The following is a 24,300-nucleotide window of genomic DNA, read 5'->3' on the forward strand; positions in this document are numbered from 1 at the left end:
TATTGACATTACCATTATGGCACTGCTTTCCCCTTGCTATACTTTTGCCTTGACCTGAACATTGGGTGTGTCTGGTCAAATAATAGTCATGATATTCATGAAATATCAACTGAACACCTTTAAGAAAAAAATAGCCTCGACCAACACCATGACTATACCTAAGATGCCATATCGCACGAACTCAGAAAAAATAAAAGAATTGTTATACTGACTTACCATTTGTCCTCTGTGTCAGAGCTTGTGCTTTTAGGAATCCCTCTGCAAAACCAGTTTTAAATGCATCTTGATGTGCCTCAGGAATGTTTTTGGTTTTTATCAAGCTGTCCAAATTCTCAACGTCTCTTCCTCGATCCCTTAACAAAAGCCCCTATAAACAGATATGTAAATAACACTTTTTTTTGAAGAGAAACTTTTGTTTCAATAAACAGAGTAACATCACTTCTTACCTTCATAAAAGAAGAAGGAGCAATACTTTCTGATTCAACCAAATTATCAGATACTGCCAGTCTCCTTGATCTTGACCTTAGAGTTTTAAAGCCACGAACTTGCTCTTGGACTTAAAAAAAATTAACATTCATTAATACCACTATATATTATTTGCAATTTTCATGCAAAAGTCAACACTTAATACCTGGAATACATACTTGGACAAAGATGAAGGTTGGAACAGAGAGTCTGTAGTGGCCTGGGATATTGTCGAGAAAGCTGAGATGCACGTAGCACGTTGAAAATATTGCTCGAAAATCCTAAAAACAGAATTGATACTTAAGTGCCCTTATTAATGAATTATCGGTGCAGTGAGGTTGAAACATCATTGCAGAAGGCAAGAACACAGATATCACAGGTTCTTTTTTTGGGAGGCAGACTTAACAAATCACCAATGCAGTTGTTTGACCTAACTTCAATACTAAAAATTGGAAGGACTTTACATTGCATTATCAAGTTATTGCTGGTTTCTAAGTAATTCCCCTTGCCAGTCACAAGTACGTTGTGAGAAATATATTGCCTCCAGCAAACACTACTTCTAAAGTCTGGTCTAATGTTGAACTTGCACATTCACTGTCCAGCAGGGATCCACAACAACTACTGCTGCACTTCAGCGCTTACCCCCTCTCCTCCCTCCCATAACAGCAATAGAGTCCCCTTTGTCCTCACCTACCATCTAACCAGAATCCACATTCATAGGATCATTCCCACCCTTTCCATGACCTCCAGCAGGAAACCGTCAGACATATATTCCCCACGTCACCCTTGCCAGCTTCCACAGGGACCATTCCTTCTGTGACACTCTGCTCCACTCCTCCTTCATTCCCACACCCTCAGGGCACTTTCTCTTGCAATCACAACTAGTGTAACATCTGTCTGTTTACTTCCTCCCTCTTCAATATTCAAGGGCCCAAACACACCTTCCAGGTGAAGTAGTGCTTTAACTGACTTCACACAATCTAGCCCATGGTGTTCGCTGCTCACAATGTGATATCGTGGGTGATCTATGGGCAGAGCACCTGTGCTAATCCGCAAAAATGATCCTGAGCTTCCAATTGTCTGCCCTTCAACACACCGCCAAGAACCCTGGCCACCATCTGTTTCATGCTTGCTGTAGTGCTCCAACAAAGCTCAGCACAAGCTGAAAGAACAGAATCTCGTTTCCTGCTTGGGAATTCCTCGGCCTTCTGTACTCTATACAGTGTTTAACAATTTAAGGGTTTGAGCATCTTTTCCCATGTCCTTCCCCAACCCCAACCCATCAGGCCTTTTTATCACATGGTCTACTACTATACATATCCTACTGTCATCTGTTAATAGTCCCCATTAGTAGCTGACCTTTACAGAGTCCTCTGTCTGCTCAACTGTTTCTCTCTCTTTGGGTCCTATCTTCACTTATCGTTTACTTCCACCTCCCCAAGACCGCACCAGAAGGAACAGCCAAAAGACCTGAAACATTAATTCTGCTTTCTCTCCACAGCTGCTGCCAGATCCGCTGAGTTTTTCCAGCAACTTCTGTTTTAGTTTCTGATTTTCAGCATCTGTAGTTCTTTCAGTTTTTCCAATTCAAGAATGTCTGGTTTATTAAGCTCCTATTGTTGCACAGTTAAGATCGACTCAGGATACTCTGCAAAATAAATCTAGCTGCTGAATCTGCAAATGGGTACATCATCATACTTTTCCCAATGAACAGTTGAAAAAATGCTCTCTCACAAGCCTCAGCTTCAAAATTATTGGTATGGTAAGATGAAAGGTGTAAATAAACAGATATAAAGTAGGGCAGAGTTTGGACAACAGTGCAAGAGGAAAATAATTATTACTGACCATATTTATTTTCAAAAAAGGACTGTGATGAAATGTGGGAGATTTGCCAACGTGACGACTGTTTAGGATTTGAAGCAGCTGGAGACAAACACGGTAGCAAACTGTCTACCAATTCTGTTAGTTGGCTGGTTTTCAAGTCAGATAATCCAAGTTCCCGTAAGTTAATAGCAGGCTGAAAGAAAAGTTTTAAAAAAATTAATAATGGAAATTCAATAACATTTTTTAACAAAATGTTTTGTCATAACAGATCAAATCGCCAAAGTCCTAATGGACATATTGTTTCATTCCAACATGTATGTGTGCGCGTATTTGTGCATGTTAGTGGCCTGATAGCCTAGTGTCTTGTGAAGGTCACGGGTTTGAGAACAACCACTAAAGACCCTTGTAAAAAGGTGAAGAAAGGAAAAATTACACCCACTCTAATGCTGCCAGCCAACCATTATAGAAAGGAAGGTGGTTAAAGGAATTTCAATCAAATTGCAAAGTGAAGAATGTTGAGACTGAATGTTCAACTATCAACAGAAACATTACAGGAGATAATACTGGTAACAACTATAATGTCTGACTGTCTACATGAATGACAGAGACTGATCAGTTTTTTTTATCTAAAGTTTTCACTTTTGAATTCACTTCTTACTCCTAATTGGTCTGTGTGTGTTGCACTATTATTTCTTCTCATATGTTGTAACCAAAATGCAACATTTTTGTGAATTGAAGAAAACCTGGTCATATTGACTCATTTGGAAACAAATTATTTTTTTCTGGGAGAAATGTATCCTTGTTTTTAATTAACCTACTTACAACCAACCAAGAGGCTAGGTAAATAAAGAAGGGGTATCAATTTCTCTCCTAACCCAGGAGTTTAACAATATAAGATATTCTGTCTGGAATTGTAAACAACTGGAGAATTTCACAAGAATACTGAATGAAACAATTTAATAAATGCAAATTTTGCAATGCCAACTAGGAATTGGTGAAAAGAGAATACATTTTTTGGAATGTGTTTAAGATCTACATGTTTTAGATTGCACCTTGAGGAACAGAAGAACACACAGCCATGCAGTCTGGAGAATAAGATTCCAAACTGGATTGCAAAATAAAGATCTGCAGATCTACTGGAGTGCAGATACACAAATCATGAGTGCCAGCACACATTAAGAAGACAATTTAAAAAGCAAATAATGCATTGAGTACATTTCTAAAAAGAAATACAACAGAAAGCCAAGTGTTAACCTTCTCTAAAATCTTGGTTAATCCACACTCGCAAGTACGGTGAACAGAAGAGACAAACAATGAACAAGGGGCAAAGCAAAAAGATGCACTAAAATAATAACAGACTTGAGATTGAACTCATCAGCAAAGATTAAACAGGTTGAGGTTTCTTCATCTTCAAAACAAAACTGAGGTGTAGCCTAATAAATACCTTTCTGAAAAATTAACTTCTGCAGTTGCACTTTGGGACCTTGCAGAGTCCCATGTGCAGTTGACTCCATGGGAATTGTCTGGAAAATTTCAGTTTCCAATGGGCAATTCCCTGCATCTGGAAACCAGTAATAAGATTTTTATAAAGCCCTTAACAGAGAATGCAGAGGATTCAAGGAACACTCCTCACCCACCAGCCTGACCCAAATACTATGCCAATGTTCACTAGTGAGAGGGATGATGTGAATGTAAAAAAAAAGGACTGTGACATAATTTTAAAAACTAGCAGAGACAGAGAGGAGGTTCGAGTGGTCTGACAGGCTTAAAAGTAGGTAAATCTCCAGAGCATAATGAAATATATCCTGGGCAAGGGAGGATATAGAGGCACTAGCAATAATTTTCAATATCTCTCTGGCCACTGTAGAAGCGCCAGAAATGTGGAGGACGTAGAATTATGGTAAGAGGGAGAACGTTTAAAGGGGATGTGAGGAAATTATTTTCAAACAGAGTGGTGGGAATCTGAAGCTCACTGCCAGTAAGGATAGAGACTGAAAGCTTTATAACATTTAAATAGTATTTAGATTTCCACTTCCAAAGCCAAGGCATACAAGGCTGTGGGCCAACTGCTGGAAATGGGGTTAGGATAGTTGGATACTTATTTTTGATCAACACAGACTTGAAGGACAGAAGGGCCTTTTGTGTAGCGCTCTGTGACTCATCTACTGCTCAACAAACTCATCCTCAACATACTTTAAGCATTCCATCACTCATTTAGCACTCTAAAGCCCCATTTGCCCTACTTACACTCATCCATTGCCAGCTGACAACTTATCCAGATGTGCTACTGGACATTTAAATCTCAAAGCACAGCACGATGTATGCTGCAAAATGGGATGCAGTTTCATTTCCCCCCCTCCACCCTTCCCCCAACTATCCTGCAGTACAGGGCATAGCTCTGCACTTCTGAAGGAGCTAGGATCCAAATTCTTGTCTGAAAATGCAGAGCTCAGCATTAAAAAAAAATTAACAGACTGGCAATCCGACTGTGATTGCCACTCATATCGGAACCATATGATCATGAGAGGTTTGAACAGGGCCAATGTGGTGATGTCATTTCCTCTTGTGAGAGAACCTAGACCTGTTGAAAGTTCAGATATTGCTGATTTAAAACAGGGATTGTGCAAAATTATGAAGGTTCAGTGTCTTTAGAAATCTCTTCCTGAAAAGGTGGTGGAAGCAGCATCTGTAAACATTAAGGTAGGGATAGACTTTTGTTCAGCAAGGGAGTGAATGGTTATCAGGGCAGACAGGAAGTTATTTAAGATTACAAGCAGGAGGCTGGAAGAACACAGCAAGCCAGGCAGCATCAGGTGGAGAAGTCGATGTTTTGGGTGTAACCCTTCTTCAGGACTGGGGGTGGGTGTAAGGGAAGCTGCAGAATTGAGGAGTGGGGGGGAATGGTGAGGTGGGCATAGGTAGAGACAAGTAGAGGGTACGATCTGGTTGGTCGATGGTAGGAATGAATCCGGTAGATGGCCGAGAGGAATGGAAGGGTGGGGGAGGGGCTGGGAACAGAGGTGATTTGAAATTGGAGAACCCAATGTTGAGTCCTCCAAGCTGTAGGCAGCCCAAGTGGAAGATGGGGTGTTGTTCCTCCAATCTGAGGTCTGATTTGCTGTGGCAGTGGTGGAGGCCAAGGATGGTCATGTCGGAATGGGAGCGGGAAGGGGAATTAAAATGGGCAGTGACTGGGAGGTTTGGATGGCCTCGGTTTAGATGCTAGGTGAAATGTTCCCTTAGTTTACATTTCGTCTTATTGAATAGCAGAACAAGCTTAGGAAGATGAATGGCAAGTGTATTCTGTCTGAAGTAACAGCAGCAAAACTGGCCACTTAGCAGATAAAGCCAGGTCTCACCGCATATGAATACAGACTGTTTCCACAACTGAATTGCAACAGAGATGATTCTGTAATTACATCATCAATGAGCATTCCCTGTAACCTTACGATGCAGGGAATGTTTTTGATGGAGCAGATGAAGATGGTTAGACCTAGCCCAACATGAGGAACTGTGTTTTTGTGGCACAATGGTAGCATCCCTAACTCTGGACCAGGAGACCAAGTTCAAGTCTCACTTGCTCTACAGTGTGATAGCAACTCTGAACAGGTTGAACCACTTAAAAAAAAATTCCTGAGGAACTTCTGCATTAATGTCCATGGAATAAGATGACTGACTTTCAACAATCAAAGTTCTCCATTGGGAGGATTAGGGACTCGAACTCTCCACCCTCAAACTCAGCACTACCTTCCTAACCTGCAATCTTCTTCCTGACCTCTCCGAACCCACCCCCACTCCGGCCTATCACCCTCACCTTAACCTCCTTCCACCTCGCGCATTTCCAACACCCCTCCCCCAAGCCCCTCCTCCCTACCTTTTATCTTAGCCTGCTTGGCACACTTTCCTCATTCCTGAAGAAGGGCTCATGCCCGAAACGTCAATTCTCCTGCTCCTTGGATGCTGCCTGACCTGCTGCGCTTTTCCAGCAACACATTTTCAGCACAGACACACTCTCCAAGCTCTGTATTGACTATCATATGTCTATTTATTTCTGAGAAAGCTACCAATTCATTGACCTTCCTGCATTAAAATATAAACCTTTAATTGGGTCTTTTTCCCAATTCTGGTTTAATTTATTGATAACTCTACCATTTGTATGCTCAGTCCCTTTCTATCACCTGTGGTCATTATCTGTATTGCTGCCTTACATTAATGCCTTCTCTTCTCTGTTTAACTTTTGAAATCGCCACTCACACGGTTCTCTATAACTCCACTTATACAATTCAAGAATAGTTGTTCCAGCCAGGTTTGGGTGAATATCATCCAAAGATACAGCTCTCTCTTTTCCCAGTAATCATCCCAGCGTCTTATCAATCCAGATCCATTTTTCCCACACCAATCTTTGAACCATGCATTCAAATCTCTGATCTGATTTATTCTATGCTAACTTCCTTGTGCCTCTTATTCTAACTCATAGTGGTTTTGCTTTTTAATTTAGTTTCTAACTGTGCATACTCCTTCAGCAGAAGCGCTTTCCAGTCATATCTACATCACTGGCATCCACATACAAAGGCACCCTTCCCCTTCCATTCCAAGTTATAGTCATAGAGATGTACAGCACGGAAACAGACCCTTCTGTCCAACTCACCAATGCCGACCAGATATCCCAACCTAATCGAGTCCCATTTGCGAGAACTTGGCTCGTATCCCTCCAAATCCTTCCTATTCATATACCCACCCAGATGCCTTTTAAATGTTGCAATTGTACCACCCTCCACCACTTCCTCTGGCAGCTCATTCCATACACGCACCACCCACTGCGTGAAAAGGTTGCCTCCTTAGGTTCCTTTCATATCTTTCCCCTCTGACCCTAAACCTATTGCCTCAAGTTCTAGACTCCCCCATCCCAGGGAAAAGAGCTTGTTTATTTATCCTATCCCTCATGATTTTATAAACCTCCATAAGGTCACCCCTCAGTCTTCGACACTCCAGGGTAAACAACCCCAGCCTATTCAACCTCTCCCTGTAGCTCAAATCCTCCAACCTTGGCAACATCCTTGTAAATCTTTTCTGAACCCTTTCAAGTTTCACAACACCCTTCCAGTATGAGGGAGACCAGAACTGCACACTATTCCAAAACTCCCCTAATCAACATCCTGTACAGCTGCAACATGACCTCCCAACTCTGAGACTTAATGCTCTGACCAGTAAAGGAAAGCATACTAAATGCTTTCTTTTCTATCTTATCTACCTGTGACTCTACTTTTAAGGAACTATGAACCTGCACTCCAAGGTCTCTGTTCAACAAAACTCCCAAGGAACTTACTATTAAGTATATAAGTCCTGCTAAGATTTGCTTTCCCAAAATGCAGCACCTTGCATTTATCTAAATTAAACTCCATCTGCCACTCCTTAGTTCACTGGCCCATTTGATCAAGATCCCGTTGTAATATAAGGTAACCTCCTTCGCTGTCCAACTACACCTCCAATTTTGGTGTCATCTGCAAACTTACTAACTATACCTCTTAAGCTCAGATCCAAATCATTTATATAAATGATGAAAAGTAGTGGACCAACACCAATCCTTGTGGCACTCCACCGGTCTCAGGCCTCCAGTCTGATAAACAACCCTCCATTACTACCCTCTGTCTTCTACCTTTGAGCCAGTTCTGTACCCAACCTTGCTAACCAGTTTCCCATGGGGAACCTTATCGAACGCCTTACTGAAGTCCATATAGATCACGTCCACTGCTCTGCCCTCATCAATCCTCTTTGTTACTTCTTCAAAAATCTCAAACAGGTTCGTGAGACATGATTTCCCACACATAAAGCCATGTTGACTATCCCTGGCACCTCACCTGTGACTATTGATGATACAAATATCTCAGCAAAAGGGCCTAGCAATCACTTCCCTCACTTCTCAGAGCTCTAGGGTACCTAATCAGATCATAGAGATGTACAGCATGGAAACAGACCTTTCAGTCCAACCCCGTCCATGCCGATCAGATATCCCAACCCAATCTAGTCCCACCTGCCAGCACCCAGCCCATATCCCTCCAAACCCTTCCTATTCATATACCCATCCAAATGCCCTTTAAATGTTGAAATTGTACTAGCCTCCACCACTTCCTCTGGCAGCTCATTCCATACACATCACCTTTTACATCGTTCCCCTCTTGCCTTAAACCTATGTCCTCTAGTTATCCACCTTTGAGTTAAGACATTCAGCACTTCCTCCTCTGTAATATGGACAGTTCTCAAGATGCCACCAGCTATTTCCCTACATTCTACATCTTGCATGTCCTTCCCCACAGTAGACACTGATGCAAAATACTCATTTAGTTTTTCCCCCATCTCCTATGGCTCCACAGAAAGGCTGCCTTGCTGATCTTTGAGGGGCCCTATTCTCTCCCTCGTTACCCTTTTGTCCTTAATGTATTTGTAAAAACCCTTTGGGTTCTCCTTAACCAAATTTGCCAAGGCTATCTCATGTCCCTTTTTTGCCCTTTAGATTTCCCTCTTAGGTATACACCTACCGCCTTTATACTCTAAGGATTCACTTGATCTATCTTGTCTATACCTGATATATGCTTCCTTCTTTTTCTTAGCCAAACCTTCCATTTCTCTAATCATCCAGCATTCCCTATACCTACCACCCCTTTCCTTTCACCCGAACAGGGATATACTGTCTCTGGACTCTCATTATCTCATTTCTGAAGGTTACCCATTTTCCAGCCTGTAAACATCTGCCCCCAGTCAGCTTTTGAAAGTTCTTGCCTAATACCGTCAAAATTAGCCTTCTTCCAATTTTCTTCACTATTTTGCTTGCCCTAAAGTGCTCCCCCACTGACACCTCAGTCACCTGCCTCTTATTTCCTAAGAGTAGGTCAAGTTTTGCACCTTCTCTAGTCGGTACATCCACATACTGAATCAGAAAATTTTCTTGTACGCTCTTAATAAATTCCTCTCCATCTGAACCCTTAAAGCTATGGCAGTCCCAATCTATGTTTGGAAAGTTAAAATCCTCTACCATAACCACCCCATTATTCTTACAGATAACGGAAATCTCCTTACAAATCTGTTTCTCAATTTCCCGCTGACTATTAGGGTCTATAATACAATCCCAATATGGTGATCATCCCTTTCTTATTTCTCAGTTCAACCCAAATAACTTCCCTGGATGCATTTCTGGGAATGTCCTCCGTAAATAGATCTATAATCCTATCCTTTATCCAAAACGGCACTCTTCCCCTCACACCCACCCCCCCCCACCCCCTCTCTTGCCTCCCTTTCATCCTTTCTGTAGCATTTGTATCCTGGAACATTAAGCTGCCAGTCCTGTCCATCCCTGAGCCATGTTTCTATAATTGCTATGATATCCCAGTCCCAGGTTCCCAACCATATCCAGAGTTCATCTGTTTGGCCTCTTGCATTGAAATAAATGCAGTTTAATTTATCAGTCCTCCCTTGCTCTCTGCTTTGTTCCTTCCAGCCCTGACTGTTTGACTCATTCCCTTGAATGGGCAGGGAGCAAAGAGATACAGATCCTTAGAAAATAGACAGCAGATTTAGATAGAGGATATGGATTAGCACAGGTTTGGAGGGCCGAAAGGCCTGTTCCAGCGCTGTAATGTTCTTTGTTCTTGTTCTTTCCCAACTATACCAGTCCTCAGATTGATCTCTTTCCTCAGTATCTACTGGGTCCCAACACTCCCACCCAACTTGTTCAAATCCTCCCACGCAGCTCTAGCAAATCTCCCTGCCAGTATATTAACCCCCTTCCAATTCAGGTGCAATCCGTTATTCTTGTACACATCACTTCTATCCTAGAAGAGATTCCAATGATCCACCCCAGGGGAAAAGTCCTTAGCCTTGGCATCAGGCAGGGAAAAACACCTTCCAATTTGATGTGCAAGGGTTCAGACAACAGTAGCTATGCCCTTTCTATGTGATGACCTTCAACTACATTCCTCCATCCCCAATGAATGTTATCCTGCACCTCAGTGCATGTGTCAACAGTTTGTTCAATCGCCTTGCAGTCCCCACTCTCATCCAAGAACCACAAAGTACCTTGACAATTGAGAGCTAACATGCCATCTTGTAGCGCTCCATACCTGTCTCTATTTCAATCTGCCTGTCAGCTCGGTCCCTGACCATGGACTAAAAATCTAAAATGTGCCTATTGTAACAGTTGCGACTGCCTCCTGAAACATTTCCAGCTAACTTTAACAATACCTTCTGTATGTTCAGGTTGTAAGTTTGCTCTGGAAGGTTTGTTTTCAGATGTTTCGTCACTATGTGAGGAAACATCTTTAGTGTGCCTCCTGTGAAGCGATGGTATTATGCCCCACTTTCTTTTTGTGTGTCTTGGTCTCTTAACCTGTAAGACATAATTTCCAGTTCTTTTTCTCAGAGGTTCATAAATGGGGTCCAAACTGATGTGTTTGTTGATGGAGTTCCGGTTTGAATGCCAGGCCTCTGTTTAGCCTGTCCTGGGATGGATGTGTTGTCCCAGTCGAAGTGGTGTCCTTTTTTGTCTGTATGTAAGGAAACTAGTGATAGTGGGTCATGTCTTTTGATGGCTAGTTGGTGGTCGTGTATCCTGGTGGCTAGTTTTCTGCCTGTCTGTCTGATGTTTGTTACAGTCCTTGCATGGTATTCGGTAAATAATATTCATTTTGCTGGTTATTTGTATAGGAAATGGGACAGAACACCAGCGCTTCACCAGAGGCTCACTGATGATGTTATCTAATATGATGATGAAATGTCTGAAAACAAACCTGCCAGCTCAGCGAGCAAACTTACAACCTGAACCTCAACCCGAGCCTCAAATCTTTTCAAAAATCGAAAACGTTTTATATGTGGGTTGACATATTCTGTATTTGGACTCTCAGAAGAATTAGAATTCAACAATATCCTCTGAAATACCAAAGTACTTACATTGGCAGAAGACAACAGGAAAACATTAGCTGAAGATTTTCTTGATGAATAACTGTCACACACCACCTCTCCCTAAAACACACATTCCACAGACAGGTGAAATCACAACCAATGCATTTCCTTTGCATGCACACAAAATGGGATTTTTTTAAACCAGACAGTTCCTACCTTTATGACATTTGAGATATCAGATTTAAATGTAATAATTGAGATGATTACTCATTACAATAGCAATTACTACATTTCTCCCCATACTTTAGCTCCCAAACACTCCCGGTCTTAGGCTTGAGACTCCACATACATTTGCAAAGAATTTGTTATGTTAGTGATTTCAAAATTTTCTAGCTCTTTAAAACTGCTCTTACCCATCTTGCAGCTTCCTCCCACCCTCCTTTGCAGTCTCCTCCTGCTCCTTCTCCCTCCACAGCCCCTTCTTCCTGGTGTCTTTCACCCACTCACCTTATGTCCACTTGCTTCCTCCCCAGCTCCAAGAGATGGAATTCCAAGACACAGAAAATGGGAGCAGATCTACTTCTGCCCATGATATTCTCAGCACTGTGGATGGTCCACAGTGAGTCCACCCACAGCTCCAGCTCTGTAACGTGGTTCGCCAGTAGCTGCAGATGTAGCCATCAGGGACATTGGAAGTGTCTCTTATTTCCCACATTGCACAATAGGACCACACCACAGACATAAGGTCCCTTACCATGACTTCTTTCCAGATTGACACAAAAGCAGGTATATACGGTAGCTCAATGCATAAGTTGACGCCTTATTTTTGGCCAAAGAAATCTTGTATTTTCCACACATCTTGCATACAAATAGACCCTAGTTCTTCACAGTTACAGATCAACATTTATGAGTCAGCATGCCTGCCTGTTGCTCTCCACTCCGGCTTTTCAGTCTGCTGGACATATCGTTCTGTTCCGGGTCTTCCAGTCCGCTAGCCATCATGCTCATGCAGGTTTTACCATGTGATTTACCACGGCCTGAACATATTACAGGGAACAGTCCAGAACCAGGGACCGGGGGCTGCCTGGAAGGTAAAGTTTCCATTTATTGAACCCCTACAGTGTGGAAACAGACCCTTCGGCCTAAGAAGTCCACACCAATCCTGCAAAGAGTATCCCATCCAAACCCATTCCCTACCCTATTACTTTACATTAACCCCTGACTAATGCATCTAGCCTAAACATCCCTGAATGCTATGGGCAATTTAGCACGGCCAATTCACCCAACCTGCACATCTTTGGATTGTGGAGGAGAACATGAGGACTGCAGGTGCTGGAGATCAGAGTCCAAGAGTGTGGTGCTGGAAAAACACAGCCGGTCAGGCAGCATCCGAGGAGGAGAATCGACGTTTCGGACTTAAGCCCTTCATCAGGAATCCCCATTTCTGAGGAAGAGCTTATGCCTGAAATGTCAACTCTCCTGCTCCTCAGATGCTACCTGACCAGCTGTGCTTTTCCAGCACTACACTCTTCATTTTTGGATTGTGGGAGGAAACTGGAACACCTGGAGGAAACTCATGCAGACATGGGGAAAATATGCAAACTTCAAATGGTTTAAATGACCATATGGATATTGACTTGTTTGTTATTATCTTTCTCTCATTAGTACTTACTAATGCAAATGACAATCAAGACGAGAGTACAAACTGTTTCCTTCATCATACTCAACCACTACAGGTATTGGCCTATATAGTATGAAAGTATTATAATTGTTTTTGCACTTTATATAAGCTGGGGCCATTTTAAATTGTTTAACTTTGCTAATATCCAAGAAACACAAACAATACAAAAAGTACAAGAGATTTGAGAACAGCATACCACCATATGACTGATTTAATTACAAGTCTTTCTGCCAAATAATGGCTGCTTCAAGTATCAAAACAATCCCAAGGATTATCTTACATCCAAGTTAGTTCCAAAAATTCAAATTATACCACTTATAAATAGAACAACTTTAGGTATGCTTCCACGGTAGGTTTTGAAATGTGGACATAATGGGTACAGGGACCCATATTCAATATGGCCATAATTCTTTCTCCTTTTGTTGCTGATAATTTTAGAGAGAGATCTGGCTCGTTTGTCCATTTTTTGACTCATACCAAGCATGAATTCCATCTCTTCTAAAACAACACTTTGTGTAATAGTCGAATTCCTAACTTCAGCTTTTAAAAAAAAGTCTTCAAAATGCAATATATACAAGAGTCCATACGATAGTAAACTGAAGTCATAGAGATGTACGACATGGACACAGAATCTTCAGTCCAACTTATACATGCCAACCAGATATCGCCAATTAATCAGGCCCAATTTGTCAGCACTTGGCCCATATTTCTTTAAACCCTTCCTATTCATATACCCATCCAGATGCCTTTTAAATGTTGTAATTGTACCAGCCTCCTTCACTTCCTCTGGCAGCTCATTCCATACACACCATCCTCTGTGTGAAAATGTTGCCCCTTACGTCCTTCTTAAATCTTTCCCATCTCACCTGAACCTATGCCCTCTAGTTCTGGACTCCCCCACTGCCCCCCCCAAACCCAGGGAAAAGAGCTTGTCTATTCACCCTGTCCATGCCCCTCATGATTTTGTTAACCTCTATAAGGTCACCTCTCAGCCTCCAATACTCCAGGGAAACAGCTTTAGACTGTCCAGCCTCTCCTTAAAGTTCAAACCCTCCAACCCTGGCAACATCTTTGGACATCTTTTCTGAACCCTTTGAAGTTTCACAACATCCTTCCTATGGGAGAGACACCAGAATTGCACACAATATTCCAAAAGTAGCCTAACCAATGTATAGATACAGCCACAACATGACCTCCCAACTCCTACACTCAGTGCTCTGACCAATAAAGGAAAGCATACCAAATGCCTTCTTCATTATCCTATTTTCCTGTGACTTCACTTTCAAGGGACAATGAACCCGCATTCCAAAGTCTCTTTGTTTAGCAAAACTCCTCAGGACCTTACCATTAGGTGTATAAACCTTGCCCTGACTTACTTTTCCAAAATGCAACACCTCACCTTTATCTAAACTAAACTCCATCTGCCACTCCTCAGCCCATTGACCCATCTGATCAAGATCCCATTGTTTTCGGAGGTAACCATGAGAAACCTTGTCAAACGCCTTACTGAAGTCCATATAGATCACATCCACTGCTCTGCCCTTATCAATCCTCTTTGTGACTTCAAAAAACTCAACTTAGTGACACATGATTTCCTACGCATTAAACCATGTTGATTACCCCTAATCAGTCCTTGCCTATCCAAATACATCTAAATCTTGACCCTCAGGATTCCCTCCAACAATTTGCCCATCACCAATGTCAGGCTCACCAGTCTATAGTTGTAAGCTTTTCCTTACCACCTTTCTTAAATAGTGGCACCACATTAGCCAATCTCCAGTCTTCCAGCACCTCACCCGTAAAGAGAATTTAATTAAGCTAGCGAACTTCCTTCATTTCTATTATAATCGAAAGCCCCTACTTTTATTTAAGAAAATATATTAAAATTTAAAAACTGTAAGAAAGTACTCTGCAGGTACAATTACCATATTTAAAAGGCATCTGGGTGGGTACATGAATAGGAAGTGCTTAGGGGGATATGGGCCAAACACAGACAAATAGGACGAGGTCAGTTTAGCATATATGGCCAGCGTGGATGAGTTGGACCGAAGGGTCTGTTTCCATAATGTATTGCTCTATGACTGAGTAGGCCATTCAGCAATTTGGGCCCGCTCTACCATTCAATACGATAATGGCATACAATCCAACTCACAAACCTCTTCCTGCTTTCTTTGGTCTCTTAAGCCCCAAGAACCTTTGTTGAAAAGTGTATTTTGGCCTCAACTAAATCATTAACATATATTGTGAATAACTAGGGTCCAAGTACTGGTCCGTGCAGCACCCCTTGAATGACTGACTGTCACTTGGAAAATTACCTGTTTAAACACTTGTTTTGTTTTCTGCCTGCCAACCAATTTGTTATTCAAGTACAGGACTCCCAAACCCATGTGCTTCAGTTTTATATGCTAATCTCTAATATGGGACCTTATTGAAAACCTTCTGACAGTCCAGGTAAACCATATCCACTGCCTTGAAAATTCTAGTATTTCCTTTTGTAAACCCATGCTTGCTCTGATTGCTCAGCTCATTGTTGTTCAAGTGCTCTAAAATTAAATTATTTTATGATGGACTCTAGCATTATCCCCATTGCTGATGTCAGACCAACCAGATCTCTCAACATCATTTTCTTAATAGCGACATTACATCAGCTAACGTCCAAACCATAGAATCTATTCCACAGCATATAGAATCTTGAAAGATCCCACTAACGTATCCACTAACTCTAGGGTCACTTCTTTTAATACTTTAGGATGTAGGTTATCACGCTCTAGGGATTAGTCAATAGGCAATAGGTGCAGGAGTAGGCCATTCTGCCCTTCGAGCCTGCATCACCATTCAACATGATCATGGCTGATCATCCTTAATCAGTATCCTGTTCCTGCCTTATCTCCATAACCCTTGATTCCACTATCCTTGAGAGGTCTATCCAACTCTTTCTTAAATGAATCCAGAGACTGGCCACCACTGCCCTCTGGGGCAGAGCATTCCACACAGCCACCACTCTCTGGGTGAAGAAGTTTCTCCTCATCTTTGTCCTAAATGGTTTACCCCATGTTTTTAAGCTGTGTCCTCTGGTTCGGCACTCACCCATCAGCGGAAACGTTTCCTGCCTCCAGAGTGTCCAATCCTTTAATAATCTTATATGTCTCAATCAGATCCCCTCTCAATCATTTAAACTCAAGGGTATACAAGCCCAGTCGCTCCAATCTTTCAGCATAAGGTAGTCCCGCCATTCCAGGAATTGACCTAGTGAACCTACACTGCATTCCCTCAATAGCCAGAATGTCTTTCCTCAAATTTGAGACCAGAACTGCATACAATACTCCAGGTGTGGTCTCACCATGGCCCTGTACAGCTGGAGAAGAACCTCTTTGCTTCTATACTCAATCCCTCTTGTTATGAAGGCCAGCATGCTATTAGCCTTCTTCACTACCTGCTGTACCTACATGCCTACCTTCATTGACTGGTGTACAAGAACACCCAGATCTCTTTGTACTGTTCCTTTACCTAAATTGATTCCATTGAGGTAGTAATCTGCCTTCCTGTTCTTGCCACCAAAGTGGATAACCATACATTTATCCACATTAAACTGCATCTGCCATGCATCTGACCACTCACCTAACCTGTCCAGGTCACCCTATAATCTCCTAACATCCTCCTCACATTTCATTCTGCCACCCAGCTTAGTATCATCAGCAAATTTGCTAATGTTATTGCTAATACCATCTTCTATATCATTAATATATATTGTAAAAAGCTGTGGTCCCAGCACTGATCCCTGTGGTACCCCACTGGTCACTGCCTGCCATTCCCAAACGGAGCCGTTTATCACTACTCTTTGTTTCCTGTCAGCCAACCAACTTTCAATCCGAGTTAGCACTTTGCCCCCAGTACCATGTGCCCTAATTTTGCTCACTAACCTCCTATGTGGGACTTTGTCAAAAGCTTTCTGAAAGTCCAGGTACACTACATCTACTGGATCTCCCTCATCCATCTTCGGAGTTACATCCTCAAAAAATTCCAGAAGATTAGTCAAGCATGATTTCCCCTTCATAAATCCATGCTGACTCTGACCTATCCTGTTACTACTATCCAGATGTGTCGTAATTTCATCCTTTTCGACTCCAGCATCTTTCCCACCACTGAAGTCAGACTAACTGGTCTATAATTTCTCTTTCCCACCTTTCTTAAAAAGTGGTACAACATTAGCCACCCTCCAATCCGCAGGAACTGATCCCAAATTTATCGAACTCTGGAAAATAATCACCAACGCATCCACGATTTCTCGAGCCACCTCCTTCAGTACCCTGGGATGTAGACCATCAGGACTCGGGGACTTATCAACCTTCAGACCTAACAGTCTCTCCAACACCAATTCCTGGCAAATATAAATTCCCTTAAGTTCAGGTCCTTCAGCCACTGTTACCTCAGGGAGATTGCTTGTGTCTTCCCCAGTAAACACAGATCTGAAGTACCAATTCAATTCTTCAGCCATTTCTTTGTTCTCTGTAATATATTCCCCTGTTTCTGTCTTCAAGGGCCCAATTTTAGTCTGCCTTTGATCCCATTAATTTCTCTAAAACTATTTCACTACCAATACATATTTCCTTCAATTCCTCCTTCTCACTAGACCCTGTGTTCAGCAACATTTCTGGTATCTTATTTGGATTCTATTTGTGAAGACAGAAACAAAATATGGATTTAATTGATCCCTTATCTCTTCATTCCTCATTATAACTTCCCCTATTTCTGATTGTGAGGGATCAACATTTGTCTTCATTAATTTTTTTCATTTGACAATTTTCAGATCTCAGTACCCCAGGCAATAGGCCTCTCTGGTGACTCACTTACTCTCTTTCATTCTTTATTTGCCCTGCACCTCCAGTCACAGGCTGGTCTCCTCCCAAATTTCCTGCAGATAGCCTCATACGTAACTACCAGCAGCAAGAAACATAAGCAGCTCCTGAGAAATTCTGTTACTCTACTTATGGAGCCAGTTTTCTGCATAGTCAGCCTCTTGACTGAATTTTTTTGAGTTTTTTGGTGATTTCAGGACAACCTCATTCACCGCCTCTGTTGAAAAGAGCCACATTACCAAATCTGAAGGCATAAAGATATGTGGGCTTCTCTTATAAATTTGTTCAAGGGATGTAGCTAGGCCAGCATTTACTGCCAATTCCTAATTGCCCAGAGAGCAGTTAAGAACATTGCTGTGGGTCTAGAATCATATCTAGACCACACCAGTTAAGGATGGCAGATTTTGTTTCTTCAAGGACAGAAGTGAACTGGGTGCAATGTTACAACGATCAATGATGGTTACATGGTCATCATTGGGATTACTTTTTTGTAAGCAGGTACAAAGAGACACAAAGAAAACCAAGCAAGTAGAAACCATGCTTCAACTATAGAAGCCTTGATTGGTCTACACCTGGAATGTGCCAGAAAGTTTGAACAACAAGGAAGAAAATGTTAACCTTGGAAGGAATGCAACATAGATTTACCACAACTATATCTGGACTTAAACTCAAATTACAAGGAGTGATCATACAAATTAGCATTAATTCAGCTGGAATTTAAAAGGTTAAGGAGTGATTCAAGTTTAAAGTTAGTTAGGGGGTAGTATGCGGCTAGGAGTCAAGCACCAGGGCACAGTACAAAGATTAAAGCCCTACTTCTCTCAAATGAAATTAGGAAACAATTCTACATGTAAACTATGACAGAAGTTTGAATTCTTCCACAAGCAGTGATTAATACGTGACCAAAAACTAAGACTAACATATTTTTGGTAAATCAAAAATATTAAGCAAGAGGCATTAAGACAGATAAATACAGTTCAGTCACAAATTAGCTATGATCCCACCGAATGGTTCAACAGGCTACAAAGGCTAAATGGCCTACTCCTGTTACTATGTTCACAAGGACTAGAAAGGTAATACCAACTATAGATAGAAATTTCAATGGCAGAGAGCTTGCTGTTATTCATCTAAAACATTGTAACGGAGAACACAATATTGATTTATTAGGTATTGTGCAGTTTTTATTTTAGTCAATTGCAAAACCTATTAGCATATCAAGTTCTTCCGAATATGATGCCGACACTTTATGTAGAAAAATAGACATACAATGGTCATTAGAAAACTATTTTCAAAAAAAAAAAAGTCCAGTCCTGTCCTTGCCTAATATTTATATGTACTTATTTTCTGGCACTCTGCTAGAATGATTTAGCAGGAAGAATTCAAAATAACTTCACCCTTCTATAACATTGGAAGGCTAACTTGCTCTATAGTTAACAGAGCAAACTATAACATCTCATTTATAAAAACTGCTCTTTTCACCAATGCCTTATATGATAACAAAATGTTAACTCGTTGACATTTGTTGCCCAGTGCAACTTCAAACAATGTTACCATTATCGTAATAAAAAGGGCAAACAATTTAACCAAACATTACCTCATTAACTTGATCACGTTCTGGGGGCGTTTCTCGTTGCAGACACTGTATTGATGCAGAACTGACTGAGCTTGCCGAACTTTTTAGGGAATGGAAAGTGCTGATCAGCTGACTTAGAGGGACAGTCACCTATAAAATTCAAAAATAAATTTAAGTTATATTAGGTATTTTAATTAAACTGAAATTCTCTCAAAATTAGAAGAATGACAAAGGGAATGTAAAGGTTGAGATTTACCTATTAAGTGAATAAAAGTTCACATCAAATCACATTTAATAATGATTTCAATAATCTATTCATATACCCATTCTGTATAATCAATATATAACAACGTAGGTCTAAAACAAAAGTATTTGTCAACTGAAAAATTTTTAGAAGGCAGAAGAAATTTTCACTGGAAAGTACCTGCTCAGCTACTTTACACATAAGGATACCCAACCTGAGTCAACCTGCATTGAACGGAGTAGCATAATGCAGAGGATGGGGACAATTGAAATGTGGAGTTGGTTTAAGGAACAGATATTGCGTGTCCTTGATAGGGATGTCCCTGTCAGCCAGGGAGGAAGTGATATGGTAAGGGAACCATGGCTTACTACAGAAATTACATCTCTTGTTAAGTGGAAGGAGGCGGCTTATTGATGATGAGACAAGATGGCTCAGATGAGGCAATGAAGAGTTACAAATTAACTCAGAAGGATTTAAAGAGAGAGTTAAGAGCAAAGAGAGGACATGAGCAGTCTTTAGCAGTTAGAATAAAGGAGAACCCTAAAGCTTTCTATAGGTATGTGAGGAATAAAAAGAGGACGAGGGTAGGAAGAGGGCCAGTCAAAGACATAAGAGGGAAGTTTTTGTTGCAAACGTTTTGTCCCCTGTCTAGGTGACATCCTCAGTGCTTGGGAGCCTCCTGTGAAGCGCTTCTGTGGTGTTTCCTCCGGCATTTATAGTGGCCTGTCCCTGCCGCTTCCGGTTGTCAGTTTCAGCTGTCCGCTGTAGTGGCCGGTATATTGGTTCCAGGTCTATGTGTTTGTTGATGGAGTTTGTGGATGAGTGCCATGCTTCTAGAAATTCCCTGGCTGTTCTTTGTTTCGCTTGCCCTATAATGGTAGTGTTGTCCCAGTCAAATTCATGTTGCTTGTCGTCTGCGTGTGGGTACTAGGGATAGCTGGTCGTGGCGTTTCGTGGCGAAACAGAACCACAGCAAGAGCACCCGAGCTACAAATCTTCTCACAAACTTTGAACATAAGAGGGAAGTTGTGTGTGGACCCTGTGGAGATCAGAGAGGTGCTAAATGAATATTTCCCATTGGTTTTCACTCAGGAAAAGGAGAATATTGTAGAAGAGAAGAATGAGATACAAGGTATTAGGCTAGAAAGGATCAAGGTTATTAAGGAAGAGGTGTTATCAGTTTGAGAAGGAGTGAAAGTAGACAAGTCCGCTGGGCTGGATGGGATTTATCCAAGGATTTTCAGGGATGCGAGGAAGATGGTGTTAGAGCCTTTTGGTTTTGATCATAGAGTCATCATTGTCTACAGGTTTAGTACCTCAGGACTGGAGAACAGCAAACGTTGTGCCCTTGTTCAAGAAGGGCAGTAGAGATGACCCAGGTAATTATAGACCAGTGAGTCTTACTTCTGTTGTAGGAAAGGCTTTGGAAAGGATTATAAGAGATAAATTTATAATTTATCTAGCAAACAACAATTTGATTACAGCTAGTCAACATGGTTTCATCAAGGGCAGGTCATGTCTCACAAATCCCATTGAGATTTTTGAGAAGGTGACCAAGCCTGTGGATGAGGGTAGGGCAGTTGGCGTATTGTACATGGACTTCAGTAAAGCCTTTGATAAGATTCCACATGGTAGGCTGCTGGAGAAAATGCAGAAGCATGGGATTGAGGGTGATTTAGCAGTTTAAAACTGGCTTTCTGTAAGAAGGCAGCAAGTGGTGATTAATGGAAAATATTCAGCCTTGTGCGGCCACACTTGGAATATCGTGTACAGTTCTGGTCGCCCCATTACAGGAAGGATGTGGAAGCACTGGAAAAGGTGCAGAGAAGATTTACTAGGATGTTGCCTGGTCTGGAGAGAAGGTGTTATGAGGAAAGGCTGAGAGACTTGGGTCTGTTCTCATTGGACAGAAAAAGGCCAAGAGGGGATTTAATAGAGACATCCAAGATGATCAGAGGATTAGTTAGGTTGGAAAATGAGAGCCTTTTTCCTAGGATGTTGATGTCAGCTTGTATGAGGGAGCATAGCTACAAATTGAGGGGTGATAGATTTAAGAGAGACGGCAGAGGCAGGTTCTTTACTCAGAGAGTGGTAAAGGCATGGAATGCCCTGCCTGTCAATGTAGTCAACTCAGCCATGAGAGAAATTTAAACAATCCTTGGATAAGCACATGGATGATGGTGGGATATGTAAGGGATGGGCTTAGATTAGTTCAGAGGTCGGCGCAACATCGAGGGCCGAAGGGCCTGTTCTGCGCTGTAATGTTCTGCGTTCTGTGTCTTCCAACATCTTGAAGCCAGAGTCAGTCCATCATCAAATTGCTATTTTTCCTAACCCCGAATATCTACATCATGACATTTGCTTTCAAGCTTTCAGGACATTCCAAAGCATTTTACAAACAATCAAATATGCTAACCGTTCTAATGCAAGAATTGTAAAAGAAGAAATCAAACTGGAGGAATCCATGATACATGCTGTCTATGAAATGAGTACTTGAATTTCTAATGATCAAATAGTGGCAAACACACTTTGGGGATAGGGTTGCAAAGGTCAAGACATTTTGGAAGTAAACAGGAACATATCAAAGGTTTTTTCATGAAATACAACAAAGTGGATAACTATCCATTTAAACTTCAATGCTATTGCCTAATCAAAACCATTTCACAATGTATCATGTGTTTATGTGAGGGTGTGCAAACATTGACACTGTCCCCTTTGGATCAAAGCAATGGCATGAAATAAAAGATCATATTTATCTGCCACAAAACTAATGCAAAGTAAAAGTAGGACTTTGGGCAGTGTTGTTGACCAGAGAGATCCCGGGGTTCTGGTCTATAATTCTTAGAAGTTTGCATCACACGTAGTGAAGAAGGCATTCAGCATGCTTGCCTTCATTGCTTAGACCTTTGAGTGTAGGAGTTCGGGCGTAATGTTGAGGTTGTACAAGAGGTTGGTGAGGCCTCTTCTGAAGTGCAATGTTCAGTTCTTGTCTTCCTGTTATAGGAAGGATATTATTAAGCAGGAGAGGATTCAGAAAATATTTACAAGGATCTTGCTGGGAATGGAAGGTTTGAGTTGAGTTATGAGGATGACTGGAGCGGCTGGGACTTTTTTCAAAGAAGTGTCAGAGGTTGAGAGGTGATCTAACAGAGTTTACAAAATAATGAGGGGTGTAGATAAAGTGAATGGCAAGTGTCTTTTCCCTAGGGTGTGGGGGATCAATACTAGGGGGCATATTTAATCAAGAGTAAGCAAAATTACTCTTGCAGTAAGTTTATTAAGAGCATTGGCCTTTGTAGATAAGCATTTTTTGACCAGTTGCCAAGGCCTGAAATGTTGTTACACTAAAATGAGCTGCAGATGAATCTACACAAAAAAGACCTGGTTTGCGTGAAATGTACTGCATACATTCACTACATTGGGATACAGTACAAGCTCTATCAGAGACAAGCAACAAGCAACAGACTGTCAAGATAGGTTGAAGATGGCCCAAACTGTGCAATTAAATACTATGGCAGTATAAATAGTCCATGTTGCCATTTACCAGAGTTAAACAGAGGTAAACAAATCTGTGGTCAACACAGCTAGGCAAATGCAACCATCAACTTGCAAGATTATTGGAGTCAAATGGAAGTAGTACTGGCCTTGGTCAGAGGTGTAATCAATCTGGATTAGTTCTACAACAATACCCTGGACAAATCTGTACCAGTGTGACATGGGTATCGGGTTACTAAATGAGAAAGTGAGCCGTTTGTGTCACCATTTTTAACCATCACATTTGCGTGTTAAAACTAACATTTTACTTTAAAATCTAAATCTATGCAAACATTTAACAACTTCCGTTCTTTTAGAGTGGCAGGTGCACAGCAAGGAAACAGACCCTTTGATCCAATTTGTCTGTACCAACCAGATATCCTAAATTAATCTAGTTCCGTTTGCCTGCATTCAGCCTTTCTCCCTCTCAACCCTTCCTATTTCATGTACCATCCAGATGCCTTTTAAATGCCGTAACTGTACCAACCTCTATCAGTCAGAAATCATTTCTTTAACTAATATCCCTTGCTCATTCTCTAATGTTTTATACTCATTAGACTGTTTTAGTTTTAGACTGTTACAAATGTCTGAAGTAATTGATTTCATCTTGAATTCAGTGTAGGTGCCTTTGGACTTTTTTGCATGCTTTTGAGAAGGCTAGTCATGCTTTATCAGCACTCTACCATCTATTTGGCAGCTAATTTCACCATAATGCAAGGAGACTGCTCAGACTGGACCTCCATTTCTGAAACTGTTAACAATTTTATAAGCACTTCTCAACTTTGTTCCTAAAGATTCATTTTATTATTTGCCAGTTGTTGACCTTATACTTACCACATTCCTGTACAGTCATAGAGACAGACCCTTCGGTCCAACTTAATCATGTCGACCACATGTCCTAAATTAATCTAATGCCATTTGACAGCATTTGGCCCATTTCCCTTTAAACCCTTCCAATTCATATACCCATCCGAATGCCTTTTAAAATCTTAAAAATTGTACCAGCCTCCACCACTTCCTCTGGCAGCTCATTCCATACATACACCACCCTTTGCAAGAAAAGGTTGCCCCTTAGGTCCCTTTTAAATCTTACCTCTCTCATCTTAAACCAATGCTCTCTAGTTTTGGACTCCCTTACCCTGGGAAAAAGACCTTCATTATTCACCCTATCCATGCCCCTCACAATGTTATAAACCTCTGTATGGTTACATAGAACAGTACAGACCTTTCG

The 24,300-nt window shown here is 41.4% G+C and overlaps 1 protein-coding gene across 1 annotated transcript in view; it reads right to left on the reverse strand.

Moving 5' to 3' along the window:
* LOC122550058 (ATP-dependent zinc metalloprotease YME1L1-like) overlaps positions 1 to 24,300 on the reverse strand; it is a 69,297-nt gene that overhangs the window by 33,897 nt on the left and 11,100 nt on the right. Inside the window, exons 2-6 of the mRNA XM_043690525.1 lie at positions 19,313 to 19,441; positions 2,311 to 2,482; positions 645 to 746; positions 447 to 556; positions 217 to 367 (exon numbers count right to left, since the gene is read on the reverse strand). Of these exons, the coding sequence (XP_043546460.1) occupies positions 217 to 367; positions 447 to 556; positions 645 to 746; positions 2,311 to 2,482; positions 19,313 to 19,441 (664 nt within the window). The remainder of the gene's footprint in view (positions 1 to 216; positions 368 to 446; positions 557 to 644; positions 747 to 2,310; positions 2,483 to 19,312; positions 19,442 to 24,300) is intronic.

Source organism: Chiloscyllium plagiosum, chromosome 5 (genome assembly GCF_004010195.1).
Source record: "Chiloscyllium plagiosum isolate BGI_BamShark_2017 chromosome 5, ASM401019v2, whole genome shotgun sequence".
Lineage (NCBI taxonomy): Eukaryota > Metazoa > Chordata > Chondrichthyes > Orectolobiformes > Hemiscylliidae > Chiloscyllium > Chiloscyllium plagiosum.